At 38.6% G+C, this 18,303-nt stretch overlaps 1 protein-coding gene across 21 annotated transcripts in view; it reads right to left on the reverse strand.

Moving 5' to 3' along the window:
• ERC1 (ELKS/RAB6-interacting/CAST family member 1) overlaps positions 1–18,303 on the reverse strand; it is a 273,756-nt gene that overhangs the window by 211,801 nt on the left and 43,652 nt on the right. For all 21 annotated transcript variants that reach the window (XR_014936211.1, XR_014936209.1, XR_014936216.1 and 18 more), the window contains exon 3: positions 4,657–5,073. Coding sequence is in view for 13 of the 21 variants with exons in the window: in XM_085521054.1 (XP_085377180.1) it covers positions 4,657–5,073 (417 nt within the window). In the remaining 8 variants the exon portion in view is untranslated. The remainder of the gene's footprint in view (positions 1–4,656; positions 5,074–18,303) is intronic.

The following is an 18,303-nucleotide window of genomic DNA, read 5'->3' on the forward strand; positions in this document are numbered from 1 at the left end:
GGAAGTTGTAAGTTTAGCTGCAGGATTTCATCAAGTATTTTTTGCTGGTATGATAATAATCCCATATCTGAAAGTTTGGTCTAGAATACCAACAGTAAGATGAAGAATTTTCAGTAAGACTTAAGAAGGGGTATTCAAAATAGCAGTCTTCTTTTTATATGCTCTGAAGCTTAAGCTTGTTTTCTGCAGCGGAGGAATGTGGAATGCAATGCAATCATACTGTCATCTGCTGAAGTCACTGCATGCAGATCTGTGTCTGTGCCCAGATGTTCAGTATGACATTTTTCATTTCTTGTGTTCATAAGAGATTGCCCTCTCTATCAGTGCATTGCCAAACATACTACTTTATGCTGGATATCAGATCTTTCCTATGAAGAAGTATGGAAAGATCATTTGAATTGCCCACAATTCAGGAAAACATCTGGGGAAAGTCCAACAGGATCAAATTGATAGAGATATATCAATCACACTATCTAGAGGAAAATCAATTTCATAACCTTTCAATAAACTGAGACAGTGCCCTGGGATATTATCAAAGATATGCAATATCTTCCATATGAGGCACACGTAAGAAGCAAATGACTTTTCAGCCTGCAAAAGGAGAGAACATGGAAAGGATATGATATAAAATCACAGTTGGCACAACAGAACCAGTAGTGACCACCTGTTCACTGTTTTCTGGAGCAAGAATCAAATGAGATACTGGGACACAGGTTCAAACCCAAAAGAAAAGAGGTATGTTTTTCCTGTTGCAGACAACAGGCCTGTAGAACCACTAACAAGATGATGCCACAGGTGCAAAAATTTACATGGGCTGGACATGACCCTGACTAAGTACTTGCATGGTAGATTCATGGAAATTACTAAATTGACAAATCACAAGAAGATCAGGAAATCCCTGAGTTGTATATAATTTGGAATATAGGGCAGTATTACAGAGAAGTACCATGTTTGCCCTGTTCTTATCCTCTCCCAGGTGCCTGTGCATGGCCACTGTTTGAAACAGAATACTGAATGAAAGGGATATCCAGTAAGCTTTTCTGTAGTTGTAACTGTGAAGAGCTCAGACTTGTGATTCTGTTATGAACTAACCTTTCTTTGGAAATTAGTGCAATCTTTAGTTCAATCTCAGTATCAATAGAAACTAATAAATTTATGATTACTTTCTAAGGTCAGACTGCTGGCCACTGCACCTGCACCACCTGAGACACCATCTGATGTCCTTCAGTCTCAACATCATCTTCTGCATTACAAGTAAGCTTTAAAGCTGAAAAATAAAGGAATATCTTTTCCTTAAAAATATAGATTTTTATTATTATTCCTAGCAAATATCTTAAAAGTTTAATACACTTAGAAATAGTAACCACGGATTCTGACATCTCAGAACACGCTTTAGTTAATATGGTCAAAACTGCAACTGAAGCTTCTCTCAGCTTTTCTGATGTGTTAAGAGTATGAGGTATCCTCGCAGCTCATGAAAATCCATTTGCAACATTACTGTTTCCTTTAATAGCTTTAAAGAAGAGTTTAGCAAGTCTCCAGATACTATGTATACCAGTTATAGAACAACCAATTAAATAGATAGTTTTCTTCAAGGCAGCTCAAAAAATTGCGTAGTTAGAATTTGGAGTAGTCAAGGGCTAAACTAAGATAATAATATAGAAACACAGATAAACACGTAACAGAAGATTAGGTACACACCTAATATGGAGAGAGTAGCGGTCAAAGGCTTCATTGTCTGGATGGAGATCAGTAACATGTGGTGTCCCCCCAGGGGTCAGTGCTGGGACTGATACTCTTTAATATCTTCATCAATGACATTGATGAAGATTGATGTAAGATTGAGTGCATCCTCAGCAAGTTTGCAGATGAAACCAATATGTGTGGATACACCTGAGGGAAGAGATGCTGGTCCCAGACAGGCTTGAGCAGTGGTCCCAGGAGAAGCTCATGAGGTTGAACAAAGTCAACTGCGAGGTTTAGCACCTAGGTCATGGCAATTCCCATTACCAGCACAAGCTGGGGAATGAAAGGATGGAGCACAGCCCTGCCAAAAAGGACTTGGAGGTACAGGTGGATGGGAAGCTGGATATGAGCCAGCAATGTGCCCTTGCAGCCCAGAAAGCCAGTCGTATTGTGATCTGCACCCAAAGACACATGGCCAGTAGGATGAGAGAGGTGATTCCCTGCTGTGCACTGGTGAGGCCTCACCTGGAGCACTGCATCTGGGTGTGCAGTCCTAAAGACATGGACCTATTGAGAGAGCATGTTCAGAGATAAAACACCTTCCCTATGAGGACAGGCTGAGAGGGCTGGGGCTGTCCATCCTGGAAAAGAGAAGGCTCCAAGGTGACCTGACAGCACCCTTTCAAGTGGGAAGCTACAAGAAAGAAGGGGACAGACATTTCAGCAAGTTCTGCAATGACAGGATAAAGGGAAATGGTTTCAAATTAAAAAAAGAGGGGATTTAGGTTGGATATAAGTAAAAAGTCTTTTACAGGGAGGTGTGGCACTGGAACAGGTTGCCCAGAGATGTGGTAGGAGCTCTGTCCCTGAAGTCATTCAAGGCAAGGCTGGATCAGGCTCTGTGCATCCTGATCTAGCTGTGAATGTCTCTGTTCACTGCAGGGGACTTGGACAAGATGACCTTTATGGGTCTCTTCCAACACTACAGATTCTAGGATTCTATGACAGCAACTCTGAACCAGATCCTGTAGGGCAGAGCAACTTTGTGCCTAAGAATCCTTTAAGTTTACTTGCCAGATTTTACTAGCCTGAGTTAATAATCTTGGTTCAGCTGCAGTCAGCTACAATTTTGCAATATCCCCTGATTTTCTCCAGCCTTCTGGATGCCCATGCACGAGACTGTACTCTGTACTAACAAGCTTGAGTTTAGTCAGCATGGTCAATTCCACACAGAGATTATTTGGCATCTCTCACATGACATCATGTCTCCGAGGCTACTGGGGTGCTCAGCTTCAATGCTGAATTCCACACTGTATCAACAGCTTGAGCTACTAGTCACAGCATACCCACTTTATCCTACTCAGTGCATTAGAAGGAGATTGGATAGAAGGAGATTGGAAGCAAAGAGCAATTAGTTTTAAAATACGATAGATAAACAGCATTTGCACTTTCAAAATCAATAGTAATCTCTACCTTCCCCAGGAAATCTTTTAGCGTAAATGCTAAGATTTAAATGATTGATGATTTCCAGACATTTGAAAATGAAGCAAGAATTCTTCTCGCTCAACACCTACTCATCATTACACAGAAACAAAAGAAACTGCATTCCTAAAAAATTACACAGTTCCTGCCAGCTTCTCATTTAAGTTGTCAGACTTAAAACAGAAATAAATTTGGCCATTTGGGGCTCTTCCTGAAATAGATACAAGAATTGGAACAGAATTATCATTGGTCGCTAAATAAAGGAAAAATCGTAGTGTAGAAACTCTGGAATCATATTATCTTCACTTCAGACACTCAAGAGATTACTGCTCTAAAAAAAATAAATCTGGCCTAAATCTGGCTCAGAAATGCAACGGGCTCTTGCTTTCTTATATAAATGTTTACAAGAGCACAAGTACAATGGGTTGGTCAACAGAAAACATAAGTAAGAGGTACGAGGAGGTATTTATTTGCTGCAAATGCTCATTTCAAAAATCTCTTTGCAAGACCTCACTTCCTTGTTGTTGTTATTTTTTTGAGAGGGGGCTCAACTTTTAGTATGTCCAGCTTCAAAACCATGTTGAATCATGTAGTAGACATACAATGCATAAAATAAGCCATTAGTTTCAAACAAATATTACACATACACATATCAGTTCACGCATTCAATCCAGAAACGAATATTAAATAATCTTAACAGAAAATCTTACCATTAGTGAATACATATATAAAACATACTGAATTACTTGTTATTTAGAAGTTAATATTGGAATACTTTAGAAGGTCAGTTGACTAGAATTGGAAAATGCATTTAATGTCAAGGAAATTAAAGAAGCTGGCTACAACACAACTCATTTATTTTCCTCTATTTTTCCAAGATACTCATATTATCTGTAGCCTAAAATTTGTAGAAATTAATTTTGGATTGTTGGTTGTGTAGAATGCCTGCCCTCATAGTCTTATGCTATGAAACAGATATAGCGTCTTTTCTGTTTTCAGAGGGGTGGGGAAAAGGTTTGCAATGTTTGCTGCAGTGTCCCTTTAAGTAATCTTTTTTTTTTTTTGGCTGTGCATCCAGGGCAGCTAATAGTTTTATCAAATACCCTTCTCAGCAAGATGACTGTTTCCATGGAAACTGTAGAGCAATCATCCATTACTCCTGCAAAGACTTCTCTCAGCTCTCTCCTAAAGACAGGTAGCTACTTTCTCTCAAATCAAAACAGAATGGAGGAATACATTTTACAGACCATGAAACAGTTCATCTCCAGAGTGTAACACCAGGGTGATGGGGAAAGTGGGACACAAGGTACAACACCCCAGAAACCACATGTAAGAAAGAGAAAGAAATTTTAAGAAAGGGACAAATTCTGTTAAATCTGCAATGTAAAACACAGCTTGTAGAAGGATGGAAAAGTCTTTCCTTGTAAATGTGAAATCAGAGATTTCAAGATCAAAGATCAGAGTTGAACCCAGAGCTTGGTCACATACCTCTCTCAGCATGTTGTTTTCCTTTTCCTTCTGTTCGAGAAGGCTCTCCAAGTGGTGTACATGCATCTCTGCCTCAGCCAACCGTCTTGTTCGCTCGTGATCTTCCTCAGTAGCTTTTGCTGACAGACCTTTACTCTGCAGCATCTCCAGCAGCTTTTTGATGGATTCATCACGTGCATTTAAGGTCTGTTTCTGTGTCTCAATACGCAGTTCCATCTCTTCTAAGGTTTTACGTAAGAGGAAGAGTTCCTTGGCCTGGCGCTCATGCTCTGAGTGAAGACGCTGAAAGTTTTCCTCTGTCAGCTCTGCCACAAAGGGCTCGCTGGTTCTAGAGCTGCTGTCCTGCTGGAACAGTTGGTTCAGGTCCCGCTGGATCCGAAGTTCATCTTGAAGAGCCTGGATAGTCATCTGCATATGCTACAAGAAGAAAGAAATAAAATCAGAGGATTCCCTCCACTGAGAAATAAGGAGAACAATATAGACCACCTCAGTCTTCCTCGACTACCAACAAAAAGAAAATCGCAGCACTGGCAAACCAACACTGTTTTTTCAAAGCAGAGTTTCAATGGTTTTCTACAGAAATTTCAAGTCCCTTTTTTATACATGGTAGAAGATGCTTAACAATGGAAATCTCTCACTCAAGTGACTATCCCACTTCCACCAACTTGAATAAGTCACCTTTTCAAAAGCAAAAATATCAGTAGGCAAAATTTGATAGTTTTTTTTCTTCTTCTTTTTTCCTCCAAGTTTTTGTTTATCCTACAGAAGAATTCTGCATAAGAACATCTGGATGAGAATTACTGCCTTGGCAAAGCAAAGGGACATTTAACCATAAAAATATATGGACCAGCTAATAAAGCGTAATTGGCCATGAAAGCCCCTTAGGTCTGTAATATCAAAACTACACCTAGCACAGAACTCCCCAAGTTGACTTACAGATGAGATTATATTATGTCAAAAAGAAACACAACTACAGAGAAATGGATACATGCTGACTACAGTGCATACAATTGTATCTATGAGGACCTTAGTAGAGAACAAACTATTGCATTACAAAGAGCAACATGCAATCCATCAAATGATCAGCAGACATTTATGGTTGTGCAAGACAATAAATCCTATCACAGCAACTGTGCATACAGTAGTATAATATACTGGAATAAAACAGGAGAAGCACAGCTTGCATGGGAAAAAGTCCTTAATTTATATTTCTGTAAACATTTGTAATTTCTCTGTAAGACATTAGTATTAATTCAGTAAGAGAGAAGCACTAAGACACTGAACGAAGATCTGATTACCACAGATGAGATACCCACTGAGTGACATATCTTTACCCATTTCTTCTCATGTGGCAGCCATGCTTATAATCTTGTTTGAACACGAGCAGGTCAGTCTCTAGGGTTTACCTTCACATTACAAAAATCCAACATCTGCAATAGTTACTTCCAGTATTCACAAGTGAAGTATTAGTATTATCAACTGTTATCAAACAGTGCAGAAGGCACACCATGATACTATGAAAACATGGCAGAAAATATCACTTGCAGTAAACATATCTAGCTTTAAACTACTTTGGAAATATTTAACGTTTAGTTCGGTTAAGTGGAAAGATGCCTAAAGGCAGTCAAATATCATTTTCTTTATAAAAGATCAAATTCTTCCTCTGGCCTAAGGAGAGTTCTCAAAACTTAAAATGCTGCTTCACAATCAGCTCATCTACATCCACAATGCTATTAAAAGAACAGCCCATGTCTCTTAAGTGGCTGGCACTAGGAACTGGATCAAAACTTCACCAAGCTGGAAACCGGCCCCATCAAAACAAAGACTCTTCAGCCAGCTTTCTGATCCAGCTGATAGTGTGACTACACCAATGCTGATCCTGGCTCAACATAGGAACCATTTTTTATGCTATCATCCTAAAATGAAACCAGCTTAAAAGTGTAGCTTCACAAATGATTTAAGGTGCTGCAATTATCTTTTCTTCAATAACAAAACACTTGGCAGACAGTCATGCTGTAATTAACGTAAAACAATAGGTTATAAAATGTGTGATAACTAAGCACAGGTTTATTATACTAGGGAATAACTGATTACTCTTATTAAGTATGCATTATCTATTGGTGGGTGCTAAGATTTAGTTTCAAATCGACCTCAGTAATAGAAAAGAACAGAAATATCTCAAGGGAATCAATCTGAATTTGGAAAACCTTTTTACCTATTTTTTGGGTGTTTTTTGTTTTGTTTTCTTTTAAATAGAGATTTTCAATTTCATTTCTTGTCATTTCTCCAAAACACAGTCAGAGTAAGAATGTCAGAAGACCTTCAAGCTTAAAAACTGAAGCACCACTGCAAATGTGCCAGCACACAGGCAGGCAATCAGAGCTACCACAATCTGTTCAATTAACATACATTGATCAAGCTGTGAGATAAAACTCTACTTTTCTCATTAAAAGTTGGTCTTATCTGTACCTATACAACACCACCAGTCAGTAGGACTAAATATCAGCAGTGAGAAAACATCCTTAAATTTCCTTAAACTTAAAAATAGATAACCACACCAGGCAGAACTTAACAATTTCACACAAGTTAATTCCATCTGTAAACAGGGCTTTGAAAAGCTCTGCTTATCCAGAACCCAGCTGTGTGTTGCTCTGGAGCTAACAAACAAGCTCCTACATGCTTCCACCTGCCTCTCCACATACTGCCTCTTCAGCGTTTCCTTTCTTAGGAGTGGGAAAAGAGCTTCTGAGCAACCACATCATCTACTAAATGAAACGACTTCCTCTACTCAGTGCTGTCTCAGAATCGAACTTGGGCTATTTATAAACATCAGTGGACTAAATCACCACAACAAAATTCCTGCATTAGAATTGCAATCAGCTGATCTGCTGTGAAATCTTAATTCGGCTTACATAGGCTAATGTTATGTCTCATAGACCCACAATATTATGTCCCCTAAAGCTGGGGAAGCACCCATTATAACATCTGAATCAAAAACCAACCAACCAAATGACAAGAAAACCCACCAAAATCTGCTGTATTATTCAATAATTAGATGTGAAATAAAATTTAGTACTAGTGACAAACAACCCTTATGAGGATCCATCAGTCTTAAGCAATGAAAAGAGAGTTAAGGAACACCCAGTGTAACTGGTAGGCCATGGCCTTGAATGCAGTTTTCAAAGAAATATTAAGGATTAGGGAGCCAGGAGGGGTTAGCATTGACATTGCAAATTCCTATCACTGTTCTCCAAGCTGCTCAGCTAAGAAGAAACTTCATTATGTGCAAGGTGGTGGGAAAATAAGCCACAGAAAATTATTCTATGCTTCTGACACCCACTCCTTTCCAACATGAAAGAGGTATGCAAAATGAGTTCTTTTCTCTGCTTTCCAGCTTTTTTCTTTTTTAAATGTTTTGTGTTTTTTTTTTCCAGAATAATGGAACAATGTTCTTTATTAGTTGACATCATAAATAAACTAGTTTTTCAGATGTTATGTCCCTTTCTTCCACAACCATTCAAAGAAAACATCCTTTTCCCTGTGAAGGAGCAGACAAGCCTTAGCTTCTCATCCATTTCTCAAGCTTCATTAAATCAGTGACTGTCCCAGAAAGGCAAAAATCTTTTCCAAGTCTATGTCACATTATTATGTCACATCAGCCACTTAATCATATTTCTAGGACCTTACTGGAGACCTCTATGAAACCTGAAAAATACTGCTTAAATGATCCCATCTAGAAACAGACAATTAAAAATACCTTTACTACCATTAAGCTTGGTTACATCCTACTCTACTGGATAAAGTACCAATCATAGTCTTAAATAGTTAAATAAAGACAATGTATTTAAAGTCAAAGCAATTATGTTCAACCTATTCTTTACTGGAAGCTTATTGCTCTTATTTCAGATCGTGAGGATTCGCTGTTTTTTTCCAGTAAGGAAAGTTGGTCTTTAAGCTTCACTACAAATTATATCTTCAAATTACAAAGGTATTTTTGTAAGCATAGCTCCCTAGTAAGGCTATTTCTGGCTAGTGTACTTTCATCTTAGTACTGTGCACTACTAGGACCATCTGAAATGTAAATCTTAAAACATTCAAGGTGCAAGCATAATTTCTTACAAGGTGTTACACTGCCTCTATTACCTCCATGGAGCAACTTCAGGATTGCTAATTAGCACAGGGATAGGGGCTGCCTTTCATCCAGTAGCACAAAATTTACATCGGTAAGCAGCAGAACATGATTCATTTTCCTTCTCTGCCTTACAGGTTTCGAATTCACATTTCCCACACCTTGGCATATTGGTTAGTTGACTTTCCAACCTACAGTATAAACACAACCAATGACACAGAAGTTCCTCCTATCCGGTTCACTAAAAACCCCACTGTTGCAGTCTCAGGGCAATGTAACACACTTCTTGCTATCCTGTTGAATTTGGGAACCTTGCTGCAGGCAGCTCTTTTCATCTCTCCACGTTGAAACTTTTCCATTTTGCATGAAATATTTAAAGATCCAGTAGACGTGACAGAAAATACTACAGAGAGCTCAATTTCGTATTCTAATTGGTAGCACTCACAAGAGCAGAAAGACCTGAAGTGCAATTCTTCCAATTAATTTAAATGTTTGTCATCGTCTTACCATTCCAAAGCAAGTGAGAGACATGGATTTTAATACAATGAGACAGAAAAGAGAATTTAGTTGATACTTCATAGCCAAGACCTCCATTCTAACCCTAAATTTTAGATCAAAAGGAGGCAAGCATTGCTACCAGCATGATTTCCAACAGAATAATTATATTGTGACATACGTTTAAAATAAAGGATTTCCTTATTCATCTTTGCAAGACAGAGATTGACCTCCCAAGCTAGGATATTTCAAATTCTGGTAAGCATTTATATGCTTGTTTTTAATTGCCTGGTTTAGGTTATTCACACTGCAGACACCGTCTTTGTAACTACCTTAACAAGATACGTAACACATCCCATAGTTTTATTCACGAAGGCCAACTGAACTCTACAAGGACTGGAAGTATGTTATTATATATACATATTGGTTATTTGTTTTTTTTTGCCGTCTGACGTCTCTCATATTAATGAGCAAGAGAATGTGGAGTGATGGAAAGGAATGGAAAGAAAGATACATTCCACAAGCATACATTATGCAGTGTTTCTTAGAACAGCTTCAGTCTGGGAGATAATGATTCAAGTTCTTACAGGCCATCCTTATGCATCCCATGCAAGGCTCCAGTCAGCAGACAATAAGTTGATCTCTCACAAGTCATTCCTATAGAAGGCACTGAGAGATTCTACTTTGTATAAACTTTTGACTAGTGACTGGCTTACGTATTTGAACACGTCTATCACATCCCAGTGTCTTAAAGGGAAGCTGAGTCTCAGCACAAGGTCCTTGAATTAGCCCAGACGCCACTAAGGATCTCCCATACTCCAGTGTGCATCGCTGAACAAGTCTATTTCCTGCTCAAGGGTTGATCTCATCTCGCTCTTCATTAATTTTTAATCAGAAATTCCACTCCAGAGGGAAGAATTTTATTCCTAACAAAAGCGTTGCTGAAATTGGCAGATTCAATAATTCTTCTCATTAAAAAATATTATTGACAAACTTAGCTACTGAAACATTTCCTGACTACTTCAACTGTAAGCCAGGACATCCTGTACTGAATGACAGCTTTATGATGTGCATATATTTGGCAGTTTTCTGCAGATAGGCTCGGCAATCAAGCTGTTCTTCATTAGTAAATAGTAAGTGCTTGGAAAGACACACGACAGGTTTGCATTTGTTATGTCACATATTCAAGGACAACCCCAGGGAGGAGAAAAAAAAAGAAAACAAAGAAATGGATGTAATGCGTTAATTGACCAAAAAACGGGTTTTTGATGTTGCCAGTTTATAGGTAATCTCCTTCATTCAGCCAACTATGTTTACTGCTGGGAAAAAAAAAGAGAAGCTTACAGGAATAAACACCCTTCGAGGTCTGAAATAGACACACTTGTAGCACCTAGATAACCTACATTACTTTTACCTTCATTACTTTTACATTGCTACCACTCTGAGAATGACAGAAACAGTAATTACAGTATCTTTTACATCTGAAGGGCAATTCAGTAAGGTCCGCCCTCAAATGTGCAGTACAAGAAAATGGCAGAACCTACAGGAGTCCATAACTATGCTTTTCTTGCCAGCAAATCTGCAAGCACAATCACAGACTTTTGCATTGTGACGATTCCATCAGCGTTCTTCACAATAGAGGCATTTCAAACCTTTGCAAGAGGATGAACTGCCCTAAGCTCCAAAGGGATCACATGCCAAATCCTAGAATAGTTTGGTCACTATGGGAAATCCTTCTCTCCCATTCTCAAAGAGTTAATGTTTTGGCAGCATTTCTGGGAAATAGATTCTGCTGAATGCACAGTAGAAGCAAAGGCCTGGCTGTCTGAGGGAGTCCCTGCTGACATTCAGCTGCAGCCCACGCAAAGAAGCTGAAAAAAGGGCTAATGTCAGGTGTCCAGCAGGGCTGGCATGAAACAGAACTTACTGATTCCAGAAACAATGCATATTCCCCATAAGGTGGATCAGGGGCTTCAAAACCCTTATTTGAATGGAAATGAATGGGTGATTTTTACAATGTTTAGCTTAGATAGAAAATACAGCTATGAATGTAATAGGATTTAATCTGTGAGAGTTAAAGAAGCAGACTTGTATTTTAAAGAACACCATCCACTGCATTACCTCTGAGACAGCAGAAGGGCAAGATAATAAAAAAGTGCCACAGATAAAGAGCTTAAGTTGTCAGTAATGCATTTTTCAGCCAAACTAAACTCACACAAAGTGACTCATTTGGCTTAAGGGGCCAGGGTGAAGCAGCCTAATTCCTTCTCTGTTGTCTGTACCAAAAAACTCAACACACACACACCAGCAGAAGTGAGTTTAAACTCCAAAAGCAAACAGATCAGAAACCAGCTAGTAAATTTGTAGCCACAGAAGAACTAAAAGTGCAATTCAATAACTGCATATTAAGTGTACAGGTAGATGAATAATAAAGGATGCAAGGTAAAGCAAAAGAGTATATCAGATACTCAGTGTCAAATGCCAACAAGAAATATGTTCACCTGTGGTAAAGAAGCATCTTTACCACATATCTTACAAAGAAAAAAGGAAAGTTATTTTCATTTTCAAGGAGCGAAGCACATCTATAGGCTGTTTCAATAGAATACCTGAGGTAGGTAGCCTATTTTGAATAAATCTGTGAGTGCACTTGTGTGATAGGAATATAAATTCTGACTAAGCTTAGAGAAACCTACTAAACCTTTGAAATAACGGTTTATCAATGCTTGGGCAATAAGTATAATTCTGACAGTTGTCCAGCATCTTAAAGGATGAATCAGTTTGACCTCTGTGGCAGATACTATCAATGGCCTAGTAGGAAATAGAGTTCAGAGGAAAAGTATCTGAGGTCTGACCAGTTAGACCCACCTATTGTGTGCCTAAGTTTCCAAAGGTATAACTACATTAGTATTTTAGTGTGCTTCAAAGAGCTTTTTCTCATGCAAATCTTCATAGCATCACTTTATGTCCTTTGAGCATTGGCACGCTGATTCTGCAGTGCAGAAATTGAATTAAGTGCCCCATATCTTTCTTCTGGTATTTGGACAACTTTTTAATTTTAGAATTTCTCAGGAGATCCCGTGTTTCCTTTTAAGGAACAGGAGAAATATGTCATATAATGTATCACAGTAAAAAAAAAAGATTTGAGAGCTGTGACTGGGAACGGATGAGAATTCATTCCTCATTTCTTCAGACAAATCTGTAGATTATATCTATATTGTTATAAACCTGCTGTCAAATAACTGGACGAAAGTAAAAGGAAAAAACTTACATCTTGACAACCTGCATGGGAAACATTGCCCACTCCTCTGTCTGAAGATAAAAGTGGGACAGTCTTTGAGAAGGCTGCAAATGAACCACACTGTGGACAGCACTGAGGTAGGTAAAAACTCCCAGTAGCAAGCTATAATGAGAGCTCTTAACAATAAATTATTAAATGGAGAATAGCAAGCTTCAGGGTACCATTGAGAGCTCACAGCCACAGATGGCAAGAAATTAAGAAATAACAGTTAACTGTTTATGTTGGCTTGGCTTTATTCTGCTTTCTTTTGGGTACAGAAGGATGCTTACGGCATACACCTTCTGTGAGTGTATCCCAGTCTTAACTTGAAAGCTACGAGGCAAACACACCTCAAAAAGATCCTGTAGGAGGACGTGTGACCACCAACAGAAACAGATTTCCCTCCATTTCATGAGTTACACAGAGTCATTGGAGAGGAAAGCAAATGTTCTAGCAATATGTGAAGAGGGACTGATAATATGAATAGAAAACTGTGCCTTGGAAGCGGACAAACAGTTTCAACTCATTGGGTAGACATAAAAATTACTGTCCTGTGTTTGGAATTTAAGTGCATGAAAGTAGCTTTGAAGCCACAGTCTTCAAAACTGGATTTACAGCTAGGAGTTGGAGGACCCCCACATAAGGAAATTTTATTTTCCTTCATGCTTTAAGAAACTTGTCAAGACTACAGAGCTCTGATCTCTGTAGATTATGATTGCTCTGTAGGAACTGAATATATTGTAAAAGAATAATTGATAACAATTAAAAATAGCTATGATTTGTGATGGCAGAAACATGAATGCACCTGACTGCAATAACTGATTTAACCAACCATGTGCTTTCTCATGTGCTTTTAATATAGAAGATGACTACAGAAGCCAAGAATATGCATTCATACAGGAGAATTAGGTCTTAAGTTCCATCCCTAACCTTTCCTGCAAATGCCTTACTAACACATAGTTAACAAAAAGAAAAGTACTGAAAAACAAAAATTATCATTGAATGTATTTTTCCCATTTCACAATAATGTTTTTAAAGATATTTTGATCCAGAAAGTCTTTAAAAGCAGTTCTCCACATAATCACAAACTCCATTTCTCGCCATGTAACACCAAGACAAATTAGATCCAAAGACTAGGGGAAAGCAACTTTGTGGTTAATAAAACAGGCCTGAGAAAAACAATTCCTAGATGAGTTGTCTCAAACATTTATTTCTACCATCTGTTTATCACTGCCCAGAACCTCAGGAGATTGCAATTGTCATTATTCCTAGTCCTGCAAAAGGAAAAGTGTTCATCCCATCCTGGCTTGTGATTTCCTTCATTCTTCTGTGACAGGGAAGGGAAAGGAAGACAAAAAGAACGAACAAGCTGTGAACAACAGCACAAACAAGCCAGGAAGCTTAGCAGATAAAGTACTCTGGCAAACACAGGAGTGACACCTATTAATTATGTCAGTTACTGTTGAGAAAATCCCTGCCTAAGATACTTGTTTTGATTGCTAGGACTAAGGCATCTAAAGCAAATAAGTAAGGAAGGTAAAGAGAAAACCATTAGCTATCCACGTAGGCAGTTGTAGTTTTGCTTTAAAAAAGGACCAATAGAAGGTAAGACAAACAAACCATCAAGACTGCTAAAATTAGTGTGTATACATTTCTTATTGCCTTCTCACACAGTCTGGGCCCAGGAAATGCTTTTTCAGGGCCATAAACTGTCTTGGATGGACAAGAAAAATAACCTCTCATCATACTGACTGATGTAAAACAACTCACTGATGTAAAACCCATTGATTCAATCTTGTCCTTGTACACTACCTCCAAAAGTGCCAAAGCAGAATACCTAAGGAAAAATGAGGGTAAGCATATTTCTTTTCCAGCATCTGCAGCTGAGGGATTTCCTAAATCTGAGCCAATATTTCTGTGACAAAAGCGGTAATAAAAACAAATAAATAAATAAATAAATAAAACTAGTTCCACCCCTGTAATGATTTCCACTAGGATAAAGACTGGAAAAAGAAACCTGCTGTACCAAGAAGCCACCTTGACGGTACACCGGTGTTTGCACAGCAGAAGGAAAAAATCACCTCAGACACGTTTAAAAATAAATGTGTTCAATTATTGAAACAAAAAGCCATTGTCCTATGAATTAACTGTTCTTAAGGAAAAAAATAAAGACATGTTCTACAAATGAGCAACACTGATATTTTCTGTACTGATTTTAACCTCATCTAATTTCCTAAGAGACTATCCAAATTGGGTTAGTACTACACTATTTAAATATCATCTTTTATTTATATACAAATACGAGCTTTGATGATTTGCTCCTATGCTGATAAAGGAACAAAGCCCTTGTGTATTTGAAGTTTCATATTTATTACAGAATCACGGGATGGTTGGGGTGGGCAGAGCCCTCTGGCTACATCCGCTCCAAGCCCTGTTCAAGAAAGGACACCCAGAGCAGGGGGCCCAGGACTGCATCAAGGTGCTTTCTGAAGATCTCTGAGGACACTCCACAAACCCAGCAGCCTGTGCCAGCACTCCATCATCTATACAGCACAGAAGTGCCTCCTGATGGTCAGACAGCCTTCTGTGTTCCAGTTTGTGCTCTCTGCCTCTTGTTTTGGCACCAAGCACCACTGAAAAGAGCCTTGTTCTCTCTTTACATCCTCCCTTCAGGTATTTAAAGACACTGGTAAGAATCCCCAGGAGCCTACTCAGTGTAATACGATAATTCACTGTAAGTTCTGTCTCCTTTATTTGGCAAGCGCCAGCTTCCTTTGTCACAAACTGTGTTGAAAAAATGGATCATAATGTAAGAAGTGTTTGTAGAAAAGCAAAAGAAAACAAAAAGACTCACCAATGTGAACATCTGACTGATTCGGACTCAGGCCAGCTGTGAGAGATCCTGTAAAACTCTATCTTATACTGTTTTGCATGAGTACAAAGCACACTAGAACTCTACTTCACCCACAGCATAAATTCCTTCTAAACCTTGTATGTATGGAATAGTTGTAATAGGTGCTTAAGTGCCAAACGTGGATTTTGTGAACCTCTCAACCCATGAAACAAGTTAGAAATGTAGTACTTGAGGAAGTGGGACCATTAACATTTACATACATAGAAGTGTCTAATATTCTCAAATCAATAGCTTCCATATGAAATATGACTCATTTTGCTAACAGACCGGGAGCTCTTCTGCGAAAACATATTCTTATTAGCCAACTCTATTAGGGAGGTCAGCAAATTTATCTTTCCATTAGCTGATGCAAGGAATCAATGCAAGATAAAAGGTGCTGTGCTATACAACCTTTAATCTCATGGCAGTATTTTCCAAGATATGAGCACACACCAACTCTAAGCTTTAAAAAGGAAAAAAAGCCAATGATTGATAACAAAAGAGGAATATATGAAAAATCAATGCACAGAAAAGCTGTTGACTGCTTTATCTGCACCACCTCCCAGTTTTAAAACCTTTTATTCTAGGTGATTTGAGGGATTACCTTACAAGTATCAATACAATTGTGCACGAGTCCCACAAATATAAAATCAAAACATTTTGAGTAACTTAATCTGTATGCATAAACCCTGTTCTTCCCAAGCAATGGTATAAAACACGCAGTAACCCTGATCTTTTAAAGCTTTTTGAATATTTCAACCTCGTGATCCCCTAGGACTAATGCAACAATCCCAAGGAAGGCTGTTAGACATAAATTGGTAATATTTCAAAAAAATAATTTTAATATCAAACAATAGGCTTTTCACCTTCTGCTTGCCCCCCCCCCCCCCCCCCCCCCCACAGCAATACATTGTAAGCAAGTCACTGCAGGCAAATACAATACTTCATTCTTCCTGCCAATCTGGAACACAGCATAATGACATCCAACAGCTGTGAGCAGCACTGGAAGATCCCATGAGCTATCCGATGCTCGTGACTACAGACAAGTGATCACAGCAGTATTCTTTTCAGACTTGTGGTGTTTCTGGTGGTTTAGGAAATATTGTCTCTAAATGACATGAAAAGGGAGTTTAGAAACTATGCTGGTTCAATAAAAACTATTGCTTTGCAGAAACTGAGCTCTTGACCTAATGAAATATCAAGAACCCACCACCCAGCTGCCAAGTTGAAGTAAAGCAAGATTCACTCGCCTTGCCAGAATGAATCATAAGACCTAGATAGAGGCTCACCAACACTCTGAACACACTGAAATTCAACGTGTATTTGTGTTTGTTTTTTAAGGAGAAGTTTTCTTGACCAAGAAAAGCAGCAAATTATTAGATACAGTCATAAATGTGAGAAGACTGCACAAAGGACTTGATCTTGTCAAATAACAGAACACGTTATGATCTCACAAACAGCACACAGCTCGTGCTGTGTTGAAAATAAGGCATGTGGAAAGCTCTTGCCAGAGGAGACTTTACCCAGTGTTCAATCAAGACAGCTCAGAACAAATGGCACAGAAGAGCTGCTGCCCCACAGCCACTCAGGCCCTGAGCAGGATGAGACTTTGTCAGCCTGACCATATCCCAGTGTGGGGGCAGTCTGTATGTGACTGCATTCATTTCACATCAAGGAGCTGAAATGGGGAGTAGGGAGGAGGGAAAGCATAGGGGATGGACAGTGGAAATCAGGACATTTGCTGCTTATATTTTTTCATGTGTATATTACATAGTAGTGTTCTAAGGAAAAGGCTGAGGGAGCTAACCACAGAATGGTGAAATTCTGTATGCTCAGTGTACTATTCCACTGTTTCAGAAGATGGAACCAATATGACTGTGTCATGATAAAACACCCATTCTTGCTTTATCTCCTAACGGCCTCTCAAATACACCTCCCTCTCTGACTGCCTTCCATCCTATATGTAACTGTAAACGTTGCATCTTCTCACATTTGCCATCCCATCCGTTCTTCAGGGAAAAGAAAGCAAGTTCCCCAAAAAAGTCATTTGAGCGGGTACTGCCTATTTTTATTTATTTTATTTTAATCCTCAATAAGAAATAATTACAGACTTCCACACTCAGTTGGCCCAAAATTATAGCTGGAACAAGAACACTGGCCAGGTACATCATCTGCCAAAGCAGAGCACTTTAATTTGCACACTGCTATATCAAATAATAATAATAAATAATAAAATAAAAAGGAAGAAAACCCCCCCAAAAAACCCACAGTCACCCTGCCTTCTAGAAACAGGAAACATATATGGGCTTTTCTTAGAGTTATCAATGTAGAACAGTAAGCCACAATGGTAGCAATCACTTTAAATCTATTTTGAAAGATAAGGGCTTGAAGTTGTCACAGAAATGTCAATCTCATGCCAAATTGGAGGTATCCATCCTTTCCATCTTCATAACTTTTCTCATTTTCTTCAAAACGCATGGAGGAAGAAAACAGAAACCTATTATTTGTAATAAAATTACAATAAAAGTAATGTTCAGTGAGACTCAATTAAGCCTTTTCCTGTCTGAGGCTTTTTGATACTATACACATTATCTTCTCAGCTCTCTGCCATGAAATACTGGCTACACACCAAAGGAAGAGACTTGATGATGTTTATTCTGGGCATATCAAGCCTCTTCTGCTGAGTGCAGTTTTGGGAAGACAGGCAGATCAAATGTGTTACTGGAATTTTAGGATAAATTTAGGATATGGTTGTAGCAATCATTGTCCCTGTGAAAGAACATATAAAAAAACACTGATCTCAATGTTCTGGCACTTACCCTCCTGCTGAAATGACAGCAGCACCTTGGAGGG

Source organism: Coturnix japonica, chromosome 1, assembly GCF_054131305.1.
Source record: "Coturnix japonica strain WE chromosome 1, WE-NBRP24, whole genome shotgun sequence".
Taxonomy (NCBI): domain Eukaryota; kingdom Metazoa; phylum Chordata; class Aves; order Galliformes; family Phasianidae; genus Coturnix; species Coturnix japonica.